Source organism: Populus euphratica, unplaced genomic scaffold, assembly GCF_000495115.2.
Source record: "Populus euphratica unplaced genomic scaffold, PopEup_1.0 scaffold359.1, whole genome shotgun sequence".
Classification (NCBI taxonomy): Eukaryota; Viridiplantae; Streptophyta; class Magnoliopsida; order Malpighiales; family Salicaceae; genus Populus; species Populus euphratica.
In genome coordinates this window covers 182,360-204,203 of record NW_011500135.1, presented here as the reverse complement: position 1 = coordinate 204,203, position 21,844 = coordinate 182,360, and the positions used below count along the sequence as shown (strand labels likewise).

Here is a 21,844-nt window from a genome sequence, read left to right as displayed (position 1 = left end):
TTGTTGTTGTTGTATTGCTATTATTTATAATTTATAAATCAACCTCCCTGTATTGTATTGCTATTATTTATAATTTATAAATTAACCTCCTTGTAGTTCGATCTCGGTTTTGCTGGGTTATTTATTACTTCAACACTCCTGTACCTGGACGAAGACATTAATCTTTTGGTCGTGTCATATTTTCAAGAGAATTAAGGAATCTTTGTATTTACTAGAATCCATAATACACAAAAAAAATAATGTTTCTTCAATTTTCACACATCCTGACAGATTTCAGTCCCCTCTTTAAACACATTATTTTCTTTTGTCCGGATGAATTAAGATGCCTACCATATATCACTGAAAAATTATGAATGTCTACTTTCCAATATAGTTATAATCTTCGTACAATTACTTCTTTAGATCTAGATATAGTCTAAATAGTAGATGAAAGTCCAGACATACAAATTTGACAAGTTTTGTAAGTTAAATTTGACCTTATGAAATAATCTTTTTTTGAACTCTAATTTACTTGAAATCTTAATGTAATGTATAATAGCATGTCCAGAAAATTCTGTAAAAATATCAACTCAATCCAATGGCTGTGTTGAAAGTTATGCTCAATGATGTAAAATTAAACAATAAAAAATTTTACATTAAAATTTAAATCTGACCTTACTTGAATTGTATTTGGGTGATTTAGTCTTTTCCACTTGCTCATTGGTCATTATAAGATTGTTGGGGGTATGCTAGTCTTTTCTAGATTTTTTATACAATCCACCTATTGTTTTAATTTAAGGTTAACAAAAATTAAAATTGTTGACCAAAAGTTTTTTCATAGTTTTATAAACTTTTAATTTGTAAAAATGCTTCTTTACCACTAGGATAAAAAAAAAATAAACTTATTGACCAATGCCTTTTCTTTCTCGTTCTTTATATACATTTACATATTTAACCTTAAAAATTAAGGTATGTATTAAGAGGTACATTTGTCTTTTTACATGAGTTTTTCTATAATCTCAAGGTCATTGGGGTTTTTTAATATTTTTATGTTGAATTTTTAATTATTTTATTCAAAAAAAGATGTTGGCGCGTACTTATTAGGATCTAATAACTCAACCCGAGATTAAAAAGTTAATGTCATCTGACATCTTTTTTTTTTCAATTATCTTTTATAATCTTGTTATTCAACATTAATTTATTTTTAATAAATATTGGTTTTTTGATTATTTTTAATTTTTTAAATAGGTTTATCTCGATCTTATGATTTATATCATAGGTTTTACATGCTTTTTTGAATATAATTTTTTTAAAAAAATCTTTTTGTTTGTATTTGATTTTTGGAGATATTATTCTAATTTATCGATAATTTTTTTTATTTTTCAGAACAAAAAATATTTATTTTTAATATGTTTAACTTTGAGTAATATTTGTTTTAAGGTATTAGTTTTTTCAATTAGTTTTATATGTATTTTTATTTTTATTATTTTTTATTGATTTAAATAAAAAAATTTAACAAACGATAAATATCTTAATTTATATTTATTTTTTATATTTTTATTTACAAATGATTATTATCAAATGATTTAATTGAATGTTTGCATATATTTTTTATTTATATTTTAAATTTGTTTTATATATATATAAAAAACATCTAAATAGCCTATATACAACCCGCGTTAAATAGTTAGTATTTATATTGGGGGGGGGAAGCTGAACTCTCTGATAAGAAACTTAGAATTTTCTCTCATTCATAGCCGGCCTGTCTTGCTTCTCTTCCCCATCCCTCCCTAAACCCTAACAATACACTAAATAAAAGAAATATCAATGGCATCAAATCAGCTGCGATGCCATTACGAGGTGCTTGGTGTATCACGCGATTCGTCGCCTGAAGAAATCCGTTCGGCTTTTAAAAAGCTTGCTCTCCGGCGCCATCCTGACAAGCTTCTCCAATCTGGCTTAAGCCAAGCCGAGGCTACTGCTCAATTTCAAGAGCTTGTTCAGGCTTACGAGGTCCTCTCCGATCCCAAAGAACGAGCTTGGTACGATTCTCACCGTTCTCAAATCCTCTTCTCCGATCCCAATTCTGGTAACTCGGTCCCTGACTCGGTCATTCCTAATTTGTTCTCTTTCTTCTCCAACACTGTCTACTCGGGTTATACTGATTCTGGAAGAGGTTTTTATAAGGTTTATTCTGATGTTTTTGATAAGATTTATGCGAATGAGGTTAATTTTTGTAGGAAATTAGGGTTAGGATTGGATAGTGTTAGGGAGGCTCCGTTGATGGGGAGTTTGCAGAGTGATTATGCGCAGGTTTCGGCTTTTTATAATTATTGGTTGGGGTTTAGCACTGTTATGGATTTTTGTTGGGTTGATCAGTATGATGTAATGGCGGGGCCGAATAGGAAATCGAGGAGGGTTATGGAGGAGGAAAATAAGAAGTTGAGGAAGAAGGCGAGACGGGAGTATAATGAAACTGTGAGGGGGTTGGGGGAGTTTGTTAAGAAGAGGGATAAGAGGGTGATTGATATGGTTGTTAAAAAGAATGCTGAGATGGAGAGGAAGAAGGAGGAGGAGAAGGAGAGGAAGAAAAAGTTGGAGAGCGAGAAGATGGAGAGGTTGAGAGCGTATGAGGAACCGGAGTGGGCGAGGGTGAATGAAGAGGAGGTGGATGGAATGGAGGGTTTTGAGGAAGACGAGGATAAGGGGAAGAAGGGTAATGGAGGGAAGGAGTTGTATTGTGTCGTGTGTGGGAAGAAGTTTAAGAGTGAGAAGCAATGGAAGAATCATGAACAGTCAAAGAAGCATAAGGAGAAGGTTGCTGAGTTGAGGGACTCGTTTCAGGGTGAAGATGACGAGAGGGAAGATATCGAGGAGGATGAGCTGGAGAAGAATGAGGACGTGGATGAAATAGAGGAGATGTTTAAAGAGGATTTTAAAATACAGCGGGAAGGGAATGGCGCTGAGGTTCTGTATTCAAGTGATAAAGAAGATGGGTTTTTTGATGCTGATGACATGGATGGGATTGACGAGAAGAATGGGAATGTAGAGGATGAGGAGGGGGAGGAAATGAGCGTACTTGAAGCAATGATGTCGGGGCACAGAAGTAGGAAAAGTAGGGGTTCAAGGCATACGAATGAGGAGTTTCCACAGGAAGTTGAGGATGCAAAAGAGGCTGAGGTTATGGAATATAATAACCGGAAGACTAGGAGAAGAGGCAAGAAAATGAGGGGTTGGAACAATGGTGGTGAAGGTGTTACAAGCGACATTGATGAAAGCAAGAGTGCCAATGAAGAAACTAATGGGTGTGATGATGAACAAAACAAGGAGCCTGCTTCTAATTCTTTTGTGGAGGATGAGAATGATGGTAAAATTGATGATCATTTAGGGAAAACTGGCAAGAGCTCAAACCAATCTTCCAAGAAGAAAGGGGCTGCAAAGAAGGAAGCAAATGTGAAATCAAAGAAGTTGTCTAAAGGCAAGAAAGGAAAGGTAGGGAGTTCATTTTGTATGTTTGCTCATTCATTATTTTCTTTCAGGTTTTTTTATTGTAGTTCTTAATATACTTTTTTCAAAACAACTTTTAATAACCCCTAATTATCACTAGTAGTTATGCTAATATGTGGAATTATGAACTAGTGCCATAAGTATTGTTTTACCATCTTGCAAAAACTATAGTTGTTGACGTACATTTATTGAGATACTTGCTGGTGATGTTTGTGGGTATTTATTCATTAATAAGCACAGAATTTCTTAGTTTCAGATGCTGCACTTGCGAATTATTCTATTAGTTATGGTTTTGGGTTGTCTAATTATCTCAGCTGTATTCTAACCCAGGCAATTTCTAAGGATTCTGGTAATGTGTGTGATACATGTGGAGTAGAATTTGAATCCAGGTCTGCATGACTCATTTCTTATCTGCTACTTTATTTTTTAGTTCTCTGGTTTATTTGTTCTCCTTTTTACCCTCCCCAATTTTACGGAGAAATTCTTACTGTATCCCTTTTATTGGCAGGAATAAATTACATAAGCATTTGGGTGATACTGGTCATGCTACACTGAAATCCCACTGAGGAAAGTTTTCTAGCACCTGTAATTTATTGCTACATACCATAATTAAAGAGATTCTTTGGAAGTATAAGTGCAAGCAGACTTGTAAGAGGTTTATGCAGCAGCTTTTCATTGATTTCTGTTCAAGAGCAAGACATAGGCCTCATCGGTTCCAGGTATTAATTGCCCTTACTCAACAAGTTTTCTTTCTTGCCAATCATGGTACATGGGAGGGGACATTGTATACAAGTGACAGTTTCTCTTTAAATTTTTTCCTGTGTCTTGATAGTCCCTTGGTTAGTGTAATTATTTGAAGGGTTTTGGAACTGCAAACTGTTTGGATCTGTTTATAATTAGATTGCCTGGAATTTTCCTTTTTATTTATTTAATGAGCTTCTGTTTTCATACAGAAGATAATAATAATTTGACTTCATTACTTCTGCTAACTTTCCTCGGATTTTATTGTGCTTTTTGTTTCTGTACTGTAACACCTTTTGGTAGGGTCCCATGAGCTTTTTTCTTGGTTCAGTTAGTCTAGTTTAAAAAAAGCAGCCTGGCTCTTATAAAAACAACACAACGGAGACTGCATATTAGAAAGACCTTGCTGATCCACTTAAACACTTTATTGTGCTTACTGTTAAAACTTGGGCAGAGATCTAAATCTGTTTCTCTGCTTGAATACTCAGTTGCGTTGTCTGCTTGTGTGCTTGAATACTTCGTTTGTAAGTTCCCAGAGCTTCTCATCCGGGTTCAATTGAGGATGTTAGCACAGATCAACTCTTTGTAAACCAGCACAATGGATTGATAATTTCGGCAGCATGACTCCTTAATTATATTCTGAATATTTTATAATGATTTTTTAACTCACATTTTTTTAATATTTTATCTCTGATAGCCCCTTCTCTTTTCTTTTGTTTTCTGTTTGGTAACTGATACTTTCAAAGATAATTGAGCATGCATGCACATGTTGTATAAAGTTATTTTCATTATTGCATTTATTCCCGGAGAATTCTTTCTTAATTGAAAGGGAAGAAGTTTGCTAGAAAAAGCGGAACTTCCAGATGGGTCTAACAGTGTGATACCATCACATAGACTTTTACTTAATGCATAGTATATGACTGTTGAAACTTCTAAACAACACAAGGGCTTGGTGGCCAATTTCTCTTGCAGTTCCCAGATGGACATTTTTTATGTAGTTTAGGACGAGCAATATGTCTAACCTTGCTAGGTATAGTGTAGTTTGGGGAAGGAAGTATGTTTTACTTCTTAAACTTTCTATGCCTACCAACTCCTACTACTTGAAAAGAAAGTACAAGACTAAAGGATTTAATTGAAAGTACGACCCTTGATTGAGAACTGAGTGACAAAGTAGGATCCTTGATAGGTAAGACAGCGGTTGGGTTGATATAAGATCTTTAACAAATGAAGGAATTTTCTATAACATGGATTTATTGAGTCGTCATCCGAAGCACAAATTTGCGAAGTCTATACTTGTATTTTATTTTCCCTATTTATGTGAATTATGACCATTGTTGTTCTATAGGAAATCCATGGACCATCAAGCATTCAGTTTAGGCTCTGTTTGAATTAGAGGTTGCATCCACAGCGCTACCTGAACCAGGTTGCCAGGTGCAACCTGCTTTTCCAAATGAAAAACATGAAGGAAAAGCAGGTTGCACTTGGTTCCTAAGCGGGTTCTTAGTGGAGAGGACATTCTTGAGGCGTGACTTAAAAACTATGATAACTGAATTTTTGTGTTGCTAACTTTTTAAGACCTTTCATTATCAGCAAAAAAGAGGTCTGTCTTGAATTGAATATTCATCAGAATACAGGGAAAGGATAAATATTCATATATGTTGTCGTGTAAATGTCTGTACACAAACTTTATTCAGTCAATGTGTGAAGAATGTGAAATCTGTTCTTGATTTTTCTTGTCTTCTCCACACAGCTTCTAATATGGCTCGGTGATTCAGGAAGTCAAATCGTGTTCTGACAAGGCCCCTATTCCTCAGCCGTGATAACTTTTGTAGGTAGATGAAAAGTTGTTGAACTCCATACGAGATTACCTTGAGCGTTGAAGTGGTCAATGATTTGTTCCTACATCAGCAAGCTAAAGGTTTTTTCAAGGTCCTCCGTGACACAGAATAGAGTGAATCTATCATGCTTGGGAAACAAGAAGCAAGAGAGAAAAAAAAGGTTCATGATCTTGAGAGCTGTTTAGTTAAATTAAAGCCAATTAGTTAGGTCGGTTGAATGAAATGTTCAACTCTTCCTAAAAAAGAAGAAGAAATTGGCAGTTTGACACTGTTGTGTGAATTTTTTTTCTCTTAGGGTTATCGCAGTTGTTAAAAAAAAGAATAGGATGCTAGGATTAGTGTCAAGTGATAATTTCGGGTCACTGTTTGCTTTATGATTGATTTTAGTGGAAAGTAAGCCCTTTTAACCCTGATACAAGGACTGATAGAAAAATAAGATTAACAAATAACCCTGATACAAGGACTGATAGAAAAATGAGATTAACAAAAATAATTTCGGGTCACTGTTTGCTTTATGATTAATTTTAGTGGAAAGTAAGTCCTTTTAACCCTGATACAAGGACTGATAGAAAAATAAGATTAACAAAAAGAGCACAGAAAAATGGAAAAGGGTTGAGGCATTCGCCGTATTGCAAATAAAACTAAGACTCATCATCAATAGTGAAACCGAGTAATGAGTCATTTAATGACCAAAAAAATAAACACTTGTATTTAGAGGTAGAATTGTATTTTTATATATTTATTGTATAATACAATTACTTTCATACTCTTGGGAAAAAAAAAACGCACCTAATGTTTAAGGGGTATTTTTAAATTTTTATATTTTTTTTTACATTATAATTGCCCTCCTAGAGGTAGAATTGTATTTTTATATATTTATTGTATAATACAATTACTTTCATACTCTTGGGAAAAAAAAAACGCACCTAATGTTTAAGGGGTATTTTTAAATTTTTATATTTTTTTTTACATTATAATTGCCCTCCTAACTTTGAGGAACAATTTTTTTTTTTTTTTGCCTAATTCTAACTTTTTTGTGCCCATGGGTACTTTCAGTTTTTTAACATTGGTTTTCTTGGATTATTTCATAGAATTAAGAGTTTTCTAGCCTTTTTGTAATTAAAAAAAAATGATTAATGCTTGTGAATGTACCTATAAGTGTGAGGCATTTGTTCCCTTTGGGTGATGTATAATACCTCCTAATGGTTATTGGTAATCTTTCAAAGTGGTGTTTGAAGTACATGATGAGGTGGTGAAGTTATGTGATAATTTATCATTTTTTTCTTTTTTATTTCAAAAGGTATATTGGCTTTGTAAAATTGCAAAATGATTTTTAATTTTTTAATTATATCAAATTTAATTTATTTATTTTTTAATTTCATCATTTGGTATATGATTTTTTATTTTTCTAATTAAATTTGATTATCATTCTTTTGATTTCTATTCATTTTTCTTTTAATCTTTTTATGATTAGATTTATTTTTTTATTTAATCCCTAATCATTTGATTATTTTTTTTTGTTGAATTTGATTACCATTCTTATAATTGTCATTCCTTTTATTTTGAGTTCTTTTACTGATTAATTGTTTTATGGAAATTTTATCTCTTATTATTTAATTTTTTTAAATTTTCATATCGTATTTGATGCTTATTTTTTTCTTCAAGCTTTTAAAATTCAACCCGAGAGTTAACTCTTGTCATATTTTAGGTCACGAGTTAGATTGAATAACTGGGGTTACAAGGGTCAATTTGTTTTGTTACTGTACAAAAAGTAACGATGACATTATTTTGATAAAAAAATAGTAAAAAAAAATCAACAAGTGTTGGACATGATTTTCTCCTAGCTAATCACTTGATTTTTTATTCAGTTAAAAATTAAAAATAGTATTATTTTCATAAAAAAAATAATGGAGAAACAACTCAATTATGATCCTCTTTTTTTTTAGTAGTCTTCTTTCATTTGATTTTTTTTTAGATTGTTTTTTTTTTTTTAAGTTTCATCATTTGTTTTTATCTCAAATGTGATACTTATTCTCTTGATTTTTATTTTTTTTTTCTTTTCTTGGTTTTTTTCCCTTTTCCCTCAAAATTTTATTTCATTTGTTTTCCAAATTGAGTTCTTATTTTTTTAATTGATTGTTTTTTATCTTATTTTTTCATTTGTTTTTTCTTTCAATTTTATCCCTTAGTATTTTATTTTATTTTATTTATCTAATTTTGTTTATCATTCTTTTAATTGCTTTTTTCATCCTTTTTTTCAAAATCATAAATTTTAACAGATCCTGTTTGGTTTTGATTTTAAACTAAAAATTGGATTAAATCAAACTAGACCCACTAAAAGCCAAAAGTTACAAAAATCTTTTAAGTATTAATAGTTAAACTGCAATCTAACTGGTTAACCCTAACAAATAACATAACTTTACTCTTCCTGCCTCTCATAAAAACTACCGCCTAGCCTAAAGAAATTGTCAATCTTTCTTTCCTAGTTTCCTCTATATGCATCTTGTGGACTTGAGTCAATAGGCTTTCAAAGAAGTCGTATAAGTTATTCGATAGTCGTGATGGAAGCAGAACATCTACCTCCTTATCAAATGCTTCTACAAGTTCAAAAAACAGTGATCTAGTTAATAACCGATATAGAAACTCAAGTGCTATATCTCTGCCAGATTTTAATTAGGTCTAAATTTAGGAATAAGTTATGGCAATAAGCTTTCACATGCTGTGAATTTAAAGCTACACCGATCTTAGGTGTGTGTGTGTGTGTGTGTGTGTGTGTGTGTGTGTGTGTGTGTATTAAGGTTAAATTCTAATTTTAAACCTCTAGCATTTAAAAAACCTGAATTTAACTTGAAAAACTTTGGTTTTCTAGTTTATAAAGAAAATTTTAAAGCTCAATTTAATGTAAGTCAATTTAAAAAAATCCAAAAAAAAAACCCATATATGATGGGATTAAGTTTCCTGATTTTTTTGTCAAAAAATTGAATTTAATCAAATTGGACCATTTTGATTTGAATTGGTTTTCAATCCTGTTTGGTCAATTAGGGTTATCGCAGTTGTTAAAGAAAAGGAAAGGATACTTTAGGATTAGTGTTAAGTGATAATTTCGGGTCACTATTTGCTTTATGACTGATTTTAGTGGAAAGTAAGCCCTTTTAACCCTGATACAAGGACTGATAGAAAATCTAGAGATTAAAGAAAATAAGAGCACAGAAAAATAGAAAAGGGTTGAGGCATTCACCGTATTACAAATAAAACTAAAACTCATCATCAATTGTAAAATCGAGTAATGAGCCATTCAATGACCAAAAAAATAAACACATGCATTTAGAGGTAGAATTGCATTTTTATATATTTATTGCATAATACAATTACTTTCATGCTCTTGAAAAAAAAAATACACACCTAATGTTTAAGGGGTATTTTTGAATTTTTACAATTTTGTACATTATAATTACTCTCTTAATTATGAGGAACAACTTTTTTTTTTTTTTTTTTATTTTGCCTAAGGCTAACTTTTTTTGGCCCACGGGTACTTTCATATTTTTAACATTGGTTTTCTTGTATTATTTCATGGAATTAAGAGTATTATAGCTTTTCTATAATTTAAAAAAAAAATGATTAGTGCGTGGAGAGCATGTGCTTGTAAGTGTGAGGAGCTTGCTCCCTTTATGTGATGCATAGATGTCTCTTCATGGCTATTGGTAACCTTTCAAAGTAGTGCTTGAAGTACATGATGAGGTGGTGCATCTAAAAGAGTTTTAGTGATAATTTATCCTTTATTTGTTTTTTCTTTTCCATCTCAAAAGATGTATTGATTTTGAAAAATTGTAAAGTGGTTTTTAATTTTTTAATTGTATCAAATTTGATTTATTTATTTATTAATTTAATTATTTGGTATATGATTTTTTATTTTTCTAATTAAATTTGATTATCATTCTTTTGATTTCTATTCATTTTTCTTTTAATCTTTTTATGATTAGATTTATTTTTTTATTTAATCCCTAATTATTTGATTTATTTTTTTTTGTTGAATTTGATTACCATTCTTATAATTGTCATTCCTTTTATTTTGAGTTCTTTTACTGATTAATTGTTTTATGGAAATTTTATCTCTTATTATTTAATTTTTTTAAATTTTCATATCGTATTTGATGCTTATTTTTTTCTTCAAGCTTTTAAAATTCAACCCGAGAGTTAACTCTTGTCATATCTTAGGTCACGAGTTAGATTGAATAACTGGGGTTACAAGGGTCAATTTGTTTTGTTACTGTACAAAAAGTAACGATGACATTATTTTGATAAAAAAATAGTAAAAAAAAATCAACAAGTGTTGGACATGATTTTCTCCTAGCTAATCACTTGATTTTTTATTCAGTTAAAAATTAAAAATAGTATTATTTTCATAAAAAAAATAATGGAGAAACAACTCAATTATGATCCTCTTTCTTTTGATTAGTCTTCTTTCATTTGATTTTTTTTAGATTGTTTTTTTTTAAGTTTTATCATTTGTTTTTATCTCAAATGTGATACTTATTCTCTTGATTTTTATTTTTTTATTCTTTTCTTGGTTTTTTTCCCTTTTCCCTCAAAATTTTATTTCATTTGTTTTCCAAATTGAGTTCTTATTTTTTTAATTGATTGTTTTTTATCTTATTTTTTCATTTGTTTTTTCTTTCAATTTTATCCCTTAGTATTTTATTTTATTTTTTTATCTAATTTTGTTTATCATTCTTTTAATTGCTTTTTTCATCCTTTTTTTCAAAATCATAAATTTTAACAGATCCTGTTTGGTTTTGATTTTAAACTAAAAATCGGATCAAATCAAACTAGACCCACTAAAAGCCAAAAGTTACAAAAATCTTTTAAGTATTAATAGTTAAACTGCAACCTAACTGGTTAACCCTAACAAATAACATAACTTTACTCTTCCTGCCTCTCATAAAAACTACCGCCTAGCCTAAAGAAATTGTCAATCTTTCTTTCCTAGTTTCCTCTATATACATGTTGTGGACTTAGTCAATAGGCTTTCAAAGAAGTCGTATAAGTTATTCGATAGTCGTGATGGAAGCAGAACATCTACCTCCTTATCAAATGCTTCTACAAGTTCAAAAAACAGTGATCTAGTTAATAACCGATATAGAAACTCAAGTGCTATATCTCTGCTAGATTTTAATTAGGTCTAAATTTAGGAATAAGTTATGGCAATAAGCTTTCACATGCTGTGAATTTAAAGCTACACCGATCTTGTGTGTGTGTGTGTGTGTGTGTATTAAGGTTAAATTCTAATTTTAAACCTCTAGCATTTAAAAAACCTGAATTTAACTTGAAAAACTTTGGTTTTCTAGTTTATAAAGAAAATTTTAAAGCTCAATTTAATGTAAGTCAATTTTAAAAAATCCAAAAAAAAAAACCCATATATGATGGGATTAAGTTTCCTGATTTTTTTGTCAAAAAAATTGAATTTAATCAAACTGGACCATTTTGATTTGAATTGGTTTTCAATCCTGTTTGGTCAATTAGGGTTATCGCAGTTGTTAAAGAAAAGGAAAGGATACTTTAGGATTAGTGTTAAGTGATAATTTCGGGTCACTATTTGCTTTATGACTGATTTTAGTGGAAAGTAAGCCTTTTTAACCCTGATACAAGGACTGATAGAAAATCTAGAGATTAAAGAAAATAAGAGCACAGAAAAATAGAAAAGGGTTGAGGCATTCACCGTATTACAAATAAAACTAAAACTCATCATCAATTGTAAAATCAAGTAATGAGCCATTCAATGACCAAAAAAATAAACACATGCATTTAGAGGTAGAATTGCATTTTTATATATTTATTGCATAATACAATTACTTTCATGCTCTTGAAAAAAAAATATACACACCCAATGTTTAAGGGGTATTTTTGAATTTTTACAATTTTGTACATTATAATTACTCTCTTAACTATGAGGAACAACTTTTTTTTTTTTTTTATTTTGCCTAAGGCTAACTTTTTTTGGCCCACGGGTACTTTCATATTTTTAACATTGGTTTTCTTGTATTATTTCATGGAATTAAGAGTATTATAGCTTTTCTATAATTTAAAAAAAAAATGATTAGTGCGTGGAGAGCATGTGCTTGTAAGTGTGAGGAGCTTGCTCCCTTTATGTGATGCATAGATGTCTCTTCATGGCTATTGGTAACCTTTCAAAGTAGTGCTTGAAGTACATGATGAGGTGGTGCATCTAAAAGAGTTTTAGTGATAATTTATCCTTTATTTGTTTTTTCTTTTCCATCTCAAAAGATGTATTGATTTTGAAAAATTGTAAAGTGGTTTTTAATTTTTTAATTGTATCAAATTTGATTTATTTATTTATTAATTTAATTATTTGGTATATGATTTTTTATTTTTTTAATTAAATATGATTATCATTCTTTTGATTTCTATTTATTTTTCTTTTAATCTTTTTATAATTAGATTTTTTTTATTTAATCCCTAATTATTTGATTTTTTTTGTTGAATTTAATCACCATTCTTATAATTGCCATTCCTTTTATTTCGAGTTCTTTTACTGATTAATTGTTTTGTGAAAAGTTCATCTCTCATTATTTAATTTTATTGAATTTTCATATCGTATTTGATGTTTATTTTTTTCATCAAGCTTTTAAAACTCAACCTGAGAGTTAATCATTGTCATATCCTAGGTCATGGGTTAGGTCGAATAACCAGGGTTACAAGGGTCAATTAGTTTTGTTACTGTACAAAAGTAACAATGACATTATTTTGATAAAAAAAATGGTAAGAAAAAAAATCAATAGGTGTTGGATATGATTTTCTCCTAGCTAATCACTTGATTTTTTATTCATCTAAAAATTAAAAATAGTATTATTTTCATAAAAAAATAATGGAGAAACAACTCAATTATGATCCTCTTTCTTTTGATTAGTCTTCTTTCATTTGATTTTTTTTAGATTGTTTTTTTTTTAAGTTTTATCATTTGTTTTTATCTCAAATGTGATACTTATTATCTTGATTTTATATTTTTAATTCTTTTCTTGGTTTTTTTTCTTTCAATTTTTCCTTTAAAATTTTATTTCATTTGTTTTCCAGATTGAGTTATTTTTTTAATTGCTTATTTTTTATCCTTTTTTTTCATTTCTTCCAGATTGAGTTATTTTTTTAATTGCTTGTTTTTTATCCTTTTTTTTCATTTTTTTTTCTTTTAATTTTATCCCTTAGTATTTTATCTAATTTTTGTATCATTCTTTTAATTATTTTTTTTATTCTTTTTTCAAAATCATAAATTTTAATAGATCCTGTTTGGTTTTGATTTTGAACCAAAAATTGAATCAAACCAAACCGAACCCCCTAAAAGCCAAAAGTTACAAAAATCTTTGAAGTATAAATAGTTAAACTGCAACCTAACCGGTTAACCCTAACAAATAACATAACTTTACTCTTTCTGCCTCTCACAGAAAGTTGTCGCCTAGCCTAAAAAAATTCTCAATCTTCCTTTCTTAGTTTCCTTTCAATGCATGCTGTGGACTTGAGTCAATAGGTTTTCAAAGAAGTCATATAAGTTAGCCAATAGTCGTGATGGAAGCAGAACATCTACCTCCTTATCAAATGCTTTTACAAGCTCAAAAAAAAGTGATCTAGTCAATAACCGATATGGAAGCTCGAGTGTTGTATTTCTGCCAGATTTTAATTCAGGTCCAAATTTAGAAACAGGTTATGGCAATAAGCTTTCACAAGTTGTGAATTTAAAGCTGCACCAATCGATCCTAGATATTTGTTACTTATATATATATATTTATTTAATTGTTTTTTAAAAAAAGTGATGGAATTAGGTTTCCTGATTTTTTGCCAAAACAATCGGATTTAATCGAACTAAACCAATTTGATTTGAATGGTTTTTTATCCGTTTTGGTTAATATTTCATAAAATTAATGTAATTCAGTTTAGTTGGTTTTTTAAGTTTAAACCGAACCAAACCAAATCTTGAACCCTTCTAGTATCGGTAGATATACAAAAGCTCATTTAAGCTTACAATTAAATTAAACTAACAAACACATATTTAGCATAGAAAAAGAAAAAATATACTATGCATATATTTATTACTACAATAAAAAGATATATTTTCCCAAATAATAAAAATTAAAATACCTATTAGTCATGGTAGTTATGGTGGATATAATGATTTTTTTTTCTTGATCAAATAGTAATTTGCTATTTATCAAGGATATTTATGATTTTTTTATAAACAATAAAATAACTTATTTACCTTTTATTTCAAAAATTTATAATATGGTTATTTAAGATATTTTAGTTTTTGTTTTATTTTTTATATACAATGAAAGGATATATTTGCCCCTAGACTTGAAAAATCGTTAATCTAGGAGCTATTCCATGTTTTGACATAGGTTTTTTTTTTTGTTATTTTTAAAATTATTAAAAACAAATTAGTCTTTTGGGTTGATTAATTAATATTAAAATTGAAAAATGTGCAAAAATATGATGACCACGCGCTAGCATGTGTGAGTTATCCATATTTTTTGAAAAAAATATGTGTCGTCTCCTGATGGTCAAACATGCTTTTCCATCATGTTAATGGAAACATTGTTGTGTTTTTTTTTCTTTCTTTCTCTAGTGTAGCATGTGTTGATGCTAGCATAATGATTTGTCGTTAGTGACCTTTTTTTCCCTTTCCTCTCCTAAAAAGTGCAAGTAGATTTTTTTTGCTTCTAATATTTCAACTTCAGTCTTTATTTTCTTTGTTTTCTAATTTTATTCTTGATTTTTTTATAAAAGTTTTATTTCTTTTCAATTTAGTTTTTAAATTCTAGTTTGCTATATATTTTTTTTTATTTGGTCTCTATTATTTTGATTTTTTATTTTTTTGTCGGTTTTTTTATAAAATTTTTATTGACATTCAATTTTATTCTCTAATCGAAGTTTACAGGGTGTTATTTTATTTTCAATCCAGTCATCGTTCTTTTGAGTTTTATCTATAAGCTCCTGACCCCAGTGGAGTTCTTGGTGCTAGTTTCTTTGAAACGATTCCACAAAAGAACTGCCAGGATCCACCATTTTAAAAAAATGACTGATTGGAAGAGTTCGTTAAGCAAATCAACTTTCAGAAGACAACGTATTTGCAGGGAACCTTTACAGATGGACGAGAAACAGCTGTGGAGAGGCTCTCTAAGAATTCAAGACAAGGACTTGATGAATTGAAAAATGAAGTTAAACATATCGTGGAACTTCAGCATCGGAATCTAGTGAGGCTTCTTGGATGCTGCGTTGAAAGAGATTAGAAGATGCTGGTCTCCGAGTTTTTGCCTAACAAAAGCTTGGACTTCTGTACTTCTTCTGGTATGAATCTCACAAAACCTTTCCAAAAAGTTTTCCCAATTTTTCAAATTTAGCACTATCGAGCTTTTCAAAGCCCTTGGGAAAGTGGCTTTGTAGTGGAAGATTATTTTCTCCACCTTTTTTTCTCATGAATTCTGCAATAGTTTGTAAATGAATAAAAAAAGAAAGATATATATTCCATATTTAAAAGAAATTCCCTCCTAATATTGATAGATATGGATTTTTATCGTATAGTAAATTAAATAGTAATGAAAAGATTTTTTTAGTGGGTTTTATAATATTATTATATAGATATTTATATAATATCAAAAAATAATACTTAAAACATATGTTAGTGAAATTAATTTATATTTTTTTGGGATAAAACTGAATAATATTATACTATTTCATCACCATGTCAAGTCTAAAAAACCATATATAATAACCAAAAAAAAAATCTTAATTTTTTTTCTTCTTTTTTTTAGAGTTTCAGAGGATTAGCTAATCCAAGCAGCGGGTTAGCAAAGTTAGGAGCGAGCTAGAGGTAGAACCAGGCAAGAAAATCTACTGGAGATGAATGGGTTAATAATTTAGCTAGCAGTGGGCTTTCGAAGCAAAAGATCCAGTCCATCAAGATCGATATGGACTGACACCGATCTCGCAATTAATTTAAGAGTGGAAATAGAAGTTAACGATGAACCAAATTTACATGAGTTTAACATAACTAATATATTTTTTAGTTTTTTTTATAACATTATTAAATATTAAAAAATACTTTCTTAAAATTTATTTTTCAGAAATTCATTTTTTTCAAAATTTACTTTAAAAAAAAACAACTTTTGCTATAAACAAACAAGCCTTAAAAAGAACCCAATTCAGTTCTAGAACATTGGCTGTTACTTCCTCATCTTCGTCTTCTTTCTTTGGGGGGGGACGGGGACAAAATTCAAGAGGATTTCAAATCTTGATCAAGAGAGCAAATACAATTAGCCAACCCTTTCATCTTTTTTTGTGGATGGTCAAATCATGTCCCCTCAAGCTTGGACTTAAGTGTGGGCACGCTAAAACCTTAGAAATGGCATGTCAAGCACTGGAGATCCAATCACCGGTCCTTTTGAGGGCCACCCTCTCAGAGGAAGACAAATTGGGATGTAGGGTAGGGTAGGATAGGTCACAGGGAGAGTTGGCTTTGACTTGAAGGCGAACACACAAGCTCGGCCCTTCATTTGGCTCAGGCTCTCCTTCTAAGAAATTAGCATCGGACGCACTACACACGCATTTTCTCTTTGTGAAAGTTCCACAGGTCAGAACCCACAAAATTGAGAGTGCTATTTATGTACATCAAAAAGGTCTTGGAATAAGTAAAGATCTACAGGGAATTAGAAACAAGCAATCTGCTATACAATCAAGTACATGGAAGCTTCACCTTCTTGCTATGGACAAGAGCACCCAGCAGAAATGGTTGAGTAACCTTGTAAATATGATCAATTGACCTAAACCTCTTGTTCCTTCTCTTGGGATACCCATCATCGTCTTCCTCGCAAATAACATTCTCTTCTTCTTCTTCTTCTTTAAAGATGGCATGGAATGCATGGTCATTGTAACTCGCATCCCCTTGGCATGAACCTTGTTGTGATTTATCATTCTTGTAATTATCCCTGCTCATTTGCACTAGTTGCCAAGCCACGCCTATCTCTAGCTCTGAGAAGCCCTGAATCCTCTTCTGGGTTCTTCTATCTTTGCATGACAATGGAAACTTGGACATCTTTTTGGTATCGGAGATACAGAGAGAGAGAGAGAGAGAGAGAGAAGGATTTTAGGGTTAAGAGATTTTCGTCTTTTGTATTTATACGGGAAGGAGACAGACAATGGCGTGTCTTCCTAGAAATGGATTGATTGTAAGTCGGTTAACGAAAAATGTAGTTATTTTTATTAGATGGAAAAGCAAAGGAAGGGGGGTAAGTATGTTTATTTTATGTTTTTTATATACATTTTTAATTTATTTATTTTTGTATCTGTCTTTATACGACCTGATCCAAATACAATCAAAAGTATATCTCAATTAAAAAAATCATTTTAATAAAAACTCATGAATATGTTAAATAAAAAATAAATGCATTTATAATTTTTACTGAATAGATATTTTTTTACTCAAAAATTAAATCATCAAATTCTTCCAAGCATTTACGTTAATAATTACAAAATTAAATAAAAATATATTTTAAAAATGATCTCACACCAAAAAAAGCTAATACTCATATTATTTAAAAATTGAATTTCAAAACATCACTAAAAAAAAACCTAACATCAACACTTTTAATAAAAGAAAACTAAGGATAAACAATAAAAAAATTCAAAATAAAAAGTATATAAAGTAATTAAATGATAATGATTTTTATGATGTAGATTATAAGGTTTTTGTTTTTCATATTTTTCTGGATGGAGCACATTATTAATATTAAATTTTTATTCAATTTATATAGAAATCAAAATTAAATTTTTTTCCCTAAACAATCTTAAAAATATGATACATTAAAAAATAGTCTTAAATGCTAATTCGAAACAACAAACTCGGGAACTAAAGTATTGTATTTTAAAAATAAAAATAAAACAAAAAAGGACCCTTTTATTCACATTTTCAACACCCGATGAAGTGGACTGGACAAGAGTATTTAAAATAATCAATAAATTGATAAAATTGATAAAATAAAAAAAATTAATAAAAAAAACCAAATAAAAATGAAAAATAAATTAAACCAATTTTTAAAATCATAAATTTTAATAGATTCTGTTCGATTTTGATTTTGAACCATAAATCGGATCAAAAAAAATCGGACCCATTAAAAACCAAAAATTACAAAAATCTTTGAAATATAAATAATTAAATTGCAACCTAACTAATTCTAACAAATAACATAACTTTACTTTTCTTGCCTCTCACAAAAAGTACCCTAACAAATAACATAACTTTACTCTTCTTGCCTCTCACAAAAAGCTGCCACCTAGCCTAAAGAAATTCTCAATCTTCCTTTTCCAGTTTTCTCATAATGCATGTAAGCTGCCACCTAGCCTAAAGAAATTCTCAATCTGCTGTGAACTTGAATCAATAGGCTTCCAAAGAAGTTGTATAAGTCAGCCGATAGTTATGATGGAAACAAAACATGTATCTTCTTATCAAATGCTTCTACAAGCTCAAAAAACATTGATCTAGTCAATAACCGATATGGAAGCTCGAGTGTTGCATCTCAGTCAAATTTTAATTCAAGTCCAAATTTAATCAAGTTATGATAATAAGCTTTCACAAGCTGTGAATTCAAAGTTTCATTGATCCAGGTATTTGTTATATATATATATATATATTTAAGGTTAAATTCTAATTTGAAACATTTAGCATTTAAAAAACCTGAATTTAACTTGAAAAACTCTAATTTCCTAGTTTATAAAGACAATTTTAAACCTTAATTTAATATAAGCCAATTTAAAAAAAAATCCAAAAAAAAACTCATATATGATGGGATTAAGTTTCCTTATTTTTTGCAAAAGAAATCAAATTTAATTGAACTAGACCAATTTGATTTGAACTGGTTTTCAGTCTGGTTTGTTTAATATTTCATAAAATTAATGTAATTTGGTTCAGTTGGTTTTTTAAGTTTAGACCGAATCGAACCGAACTGTAAACCCCTCTAGTATCGATAGACGATAGATATACAAAAGCCTATTTATGCATATAATTAAATTAAACTAACAAACACTTATTTAGCATAGAAAAAGAAAAAAAATATTGTGCATATATTTATTATTACAATAAAAAAATATATTTTCTCAAATAATAAAAATTAAAATGCCTATCAGATATGGTAATTATGGTGAGTATATTGATTTTTTTTCTTGATCAAATAGTAATTTGCTATTTGACAGGGATATTTATGATTTTTTTATGAACAATCAAATAACTTATTTACCTTCAATTTCAAAGATTTATAATATGGTTATTTAGGATATTTTAGTTTTTGTTTTATTTTTATATACAATGAAAAGACATATTTTTCTCCGGACTTGAAAAATCATTAGTCTACGAGTTATTCCATGTTTTTACATAGTTTTTTTTTTGTTATTTTTAAAATTATTGAAGGCAAATTAGTATTTTGGGTTGATTAATTAATATTAAAATTGAAAAAGGTGCAAACATATGATAATCACGTGCTAGCACGTGTGAGGCACCCATGTTTTTTGGGAAAAGAATGTGGTGTTTTCTGGTAGTCAAACATGCCTTTTCAATCTTTTTAATAGAAACATTGTTACGTTTTTTTCTTCTAGTGTGGCATGTATTGGCGCTAGCATAATAATTTGTCATCGGTGATCCTTTTTGTCCTCTACTCTCTTCTCCTAAAAAGTGTAAGTAAGCCTTTTTTGCTTTTGATATTTTAACTTCAATCTTTATTTTTTTTTAAATTTTGTTCTTGATCTTTTTATAAAAAAATTTATTTCTTTTCAATTTAGTTTTTAAATTCTAATTTGCTATATATTATTATTATTTTTTGATTTGGTCCTTATTATTTTGATTTCTTATTTTCTTATCGTTTTTTTTTATAAATTTTTTATTGATTTTAAATTTTATTCTCTAATCTAAGTTTATAAGGTGTTATTTTGTTTTTAATCTAGTCATCATTCTTTTGAGTTTTTTTATCTTTTCAATTTGACCCTTAAAAAAAATAAAATTGGTTACCCTTTTTTTATTTTATTTTTGTTTTTGTTTTCACCCATATTTTTTTAGTTTATGAGGTGTAATTGTTTTTTTTTAGGTTTCATAATTCAATGTTTAATTTGCTAGGGATTGAATTTACCATTTTTGCTGGTTCATTAGTTTAGAAAGTTAAACTGGGTCAACATATATTTTTTTTATTCTCTTTTTTAATTTTAAAATTCAACATTAGTGTTTTGTTTTTTATAAAAAAAAATGGGCCTTTCATGAGTTTAGCCTTAGCCTTATGACCAATATCACAGGTTTTGAAAGTTAACACAGGTTGATTTTGGTATTTTTTAGGTCTTTATATATATTTTTAATTTTATCATTGAACAATTGATTTTTTAAATTGGTCTTCATGCTTGTATATTTGCTTCTCTTCTTTTTCTATAGGGTTATCTCTTCTATACCCATATTCATGAGATTAACGGATCAATTTAAATTGATTTATATTTTTTTAATGTTTATTTTTCAAAATCATAACCTAGCATTGTTTTATTGAGCATTTTGCTCTATGTGTTTTTTGTCTACCTTTTACGTTGCCTGTCTTGGTTTTCTAATTATGGTCACGAGTTTAAGTGGTTTGTATAAATTGACTTTAATTTTTTTTAGATTTTTTTTAAAAATTAAATCCTTTTTAATTTTATCTTTTAACATTTAGTTTTTTGGAATTGATCTTCATGCTTTTTCCCATTTTCTTTCCCATTTATTTTTTTTATGGTGTAAAATATCTAAATCTTAGTTACATTTTGATTAAATATTACTTTATTTAATTAGATAAATTCATAAAAAGCAAATCAAAATAAATTATGAAGCTTAATTTTCAATCAATTTAATGTTAAAGGATAAACTCAAAAAAATCAATTAAAAAATGACATAAAAAACTACTTGAGTCAACTGACTACATTGTGAACTAAGTCATGAAACAAAAATAACTTCATATAACATATAACACAAACTGAAGTAAATTATAAAACTTAATTCTCAATCAATCTAATATTAAAAAATAAAATTAAAAAAAAACTAAACTTAAAAAAAAGATAAAAAAAACTCAAGTTAACCAATCTAATTCTCGACTTAAGTTATAAGATTAAGATAACACTCATAGAAAAATAAATAAAAAAATTATAAAATCTAATTCCTAATTAATCATATATTGAATGATTAAATTAAAAACAAATAAAAAGAAGATAAAAAATGATTTGAATCAATTAGGTTATCTTGTCAAACATGGATAAAAAGATTGAGATAATTTTATAGAAAAAAAATAAAAAAAATATAAAACTCAATTCTCAATCAAATTACTATTGAATAATGATATTAAAAAAATTATTTAAAAAAACAAGAAAAATACCTAAATTTACATGGCTAACCTACAAAATTCATGAGTTGAGTTATGAGACCGTAATAATCTCACATAACGCATATCAAAAAATAATTATAAAACTTAATTTTTAATAAATTTAGTACTGAAAAATAAAATTATGAAAAAATATGAATTCAAAAGATTAAAAACTATATAAAAATCAAATTAAAATGAACTAAGTTAATAAAAGACTAACACTAGTGTATTAAAAAGCCCATAGCATACTTCTCAGCCCAGCCCATACTAGCCAAGCACAGCCCATCCCAACCACGTCAAAGTTTTAAACTCCAAACCTAGGGTTTCAGAGCGTGTATCTTTTGTCACTTTGCCCGTTGACAA

General features: G+C 28.9%; 1 protein-coding gene and 1 long non-coding RNA gene across 2 annotated transcripts; one reads left to right on the top strand and one right to left on the bottom strand.

Moving 5' to 3' along the window:
- Window positions 1–1,686: 1,686 nt before the first annotated feature.
- LOC105110491 (DNAJ heat shock N-terminal domain-containing protein) lies at window positions 1,687–3,885 on the top strand. Its single transcript, XM_011005559.1, has 2 exons — window positions 1,687–3,471; window positions 3,817–3,885. Exons 1-2 carry the CDS (start codon window positions 1,807–1,809, stop codon window positions 3,883–3,885), a joined length of 1,734 nt encoding a protein of 577 aa, XP_011003861.1. The 5' UTR covers window positions 1,687–1,806.
- Window positions 3,886–4,914: 1,029 nt separating this feature from the next.
- LOC105110483 (uncharacterized) lies at window positions 4,915–5,971 on the bottom strand. The gene is made up of 2 exons (XR_839487.1): window positions 5,557–5,971; window positions 4,915–5,442 (listed from the first exon to the last, which is right to left on the bottom strand). It is a non-coding gene; the product is annotated as an uncharacterized LOC105110483 (long non-coding RNA).
- Window positions 5,972–21,844: the final 15,873 nt, after the last annotated feature.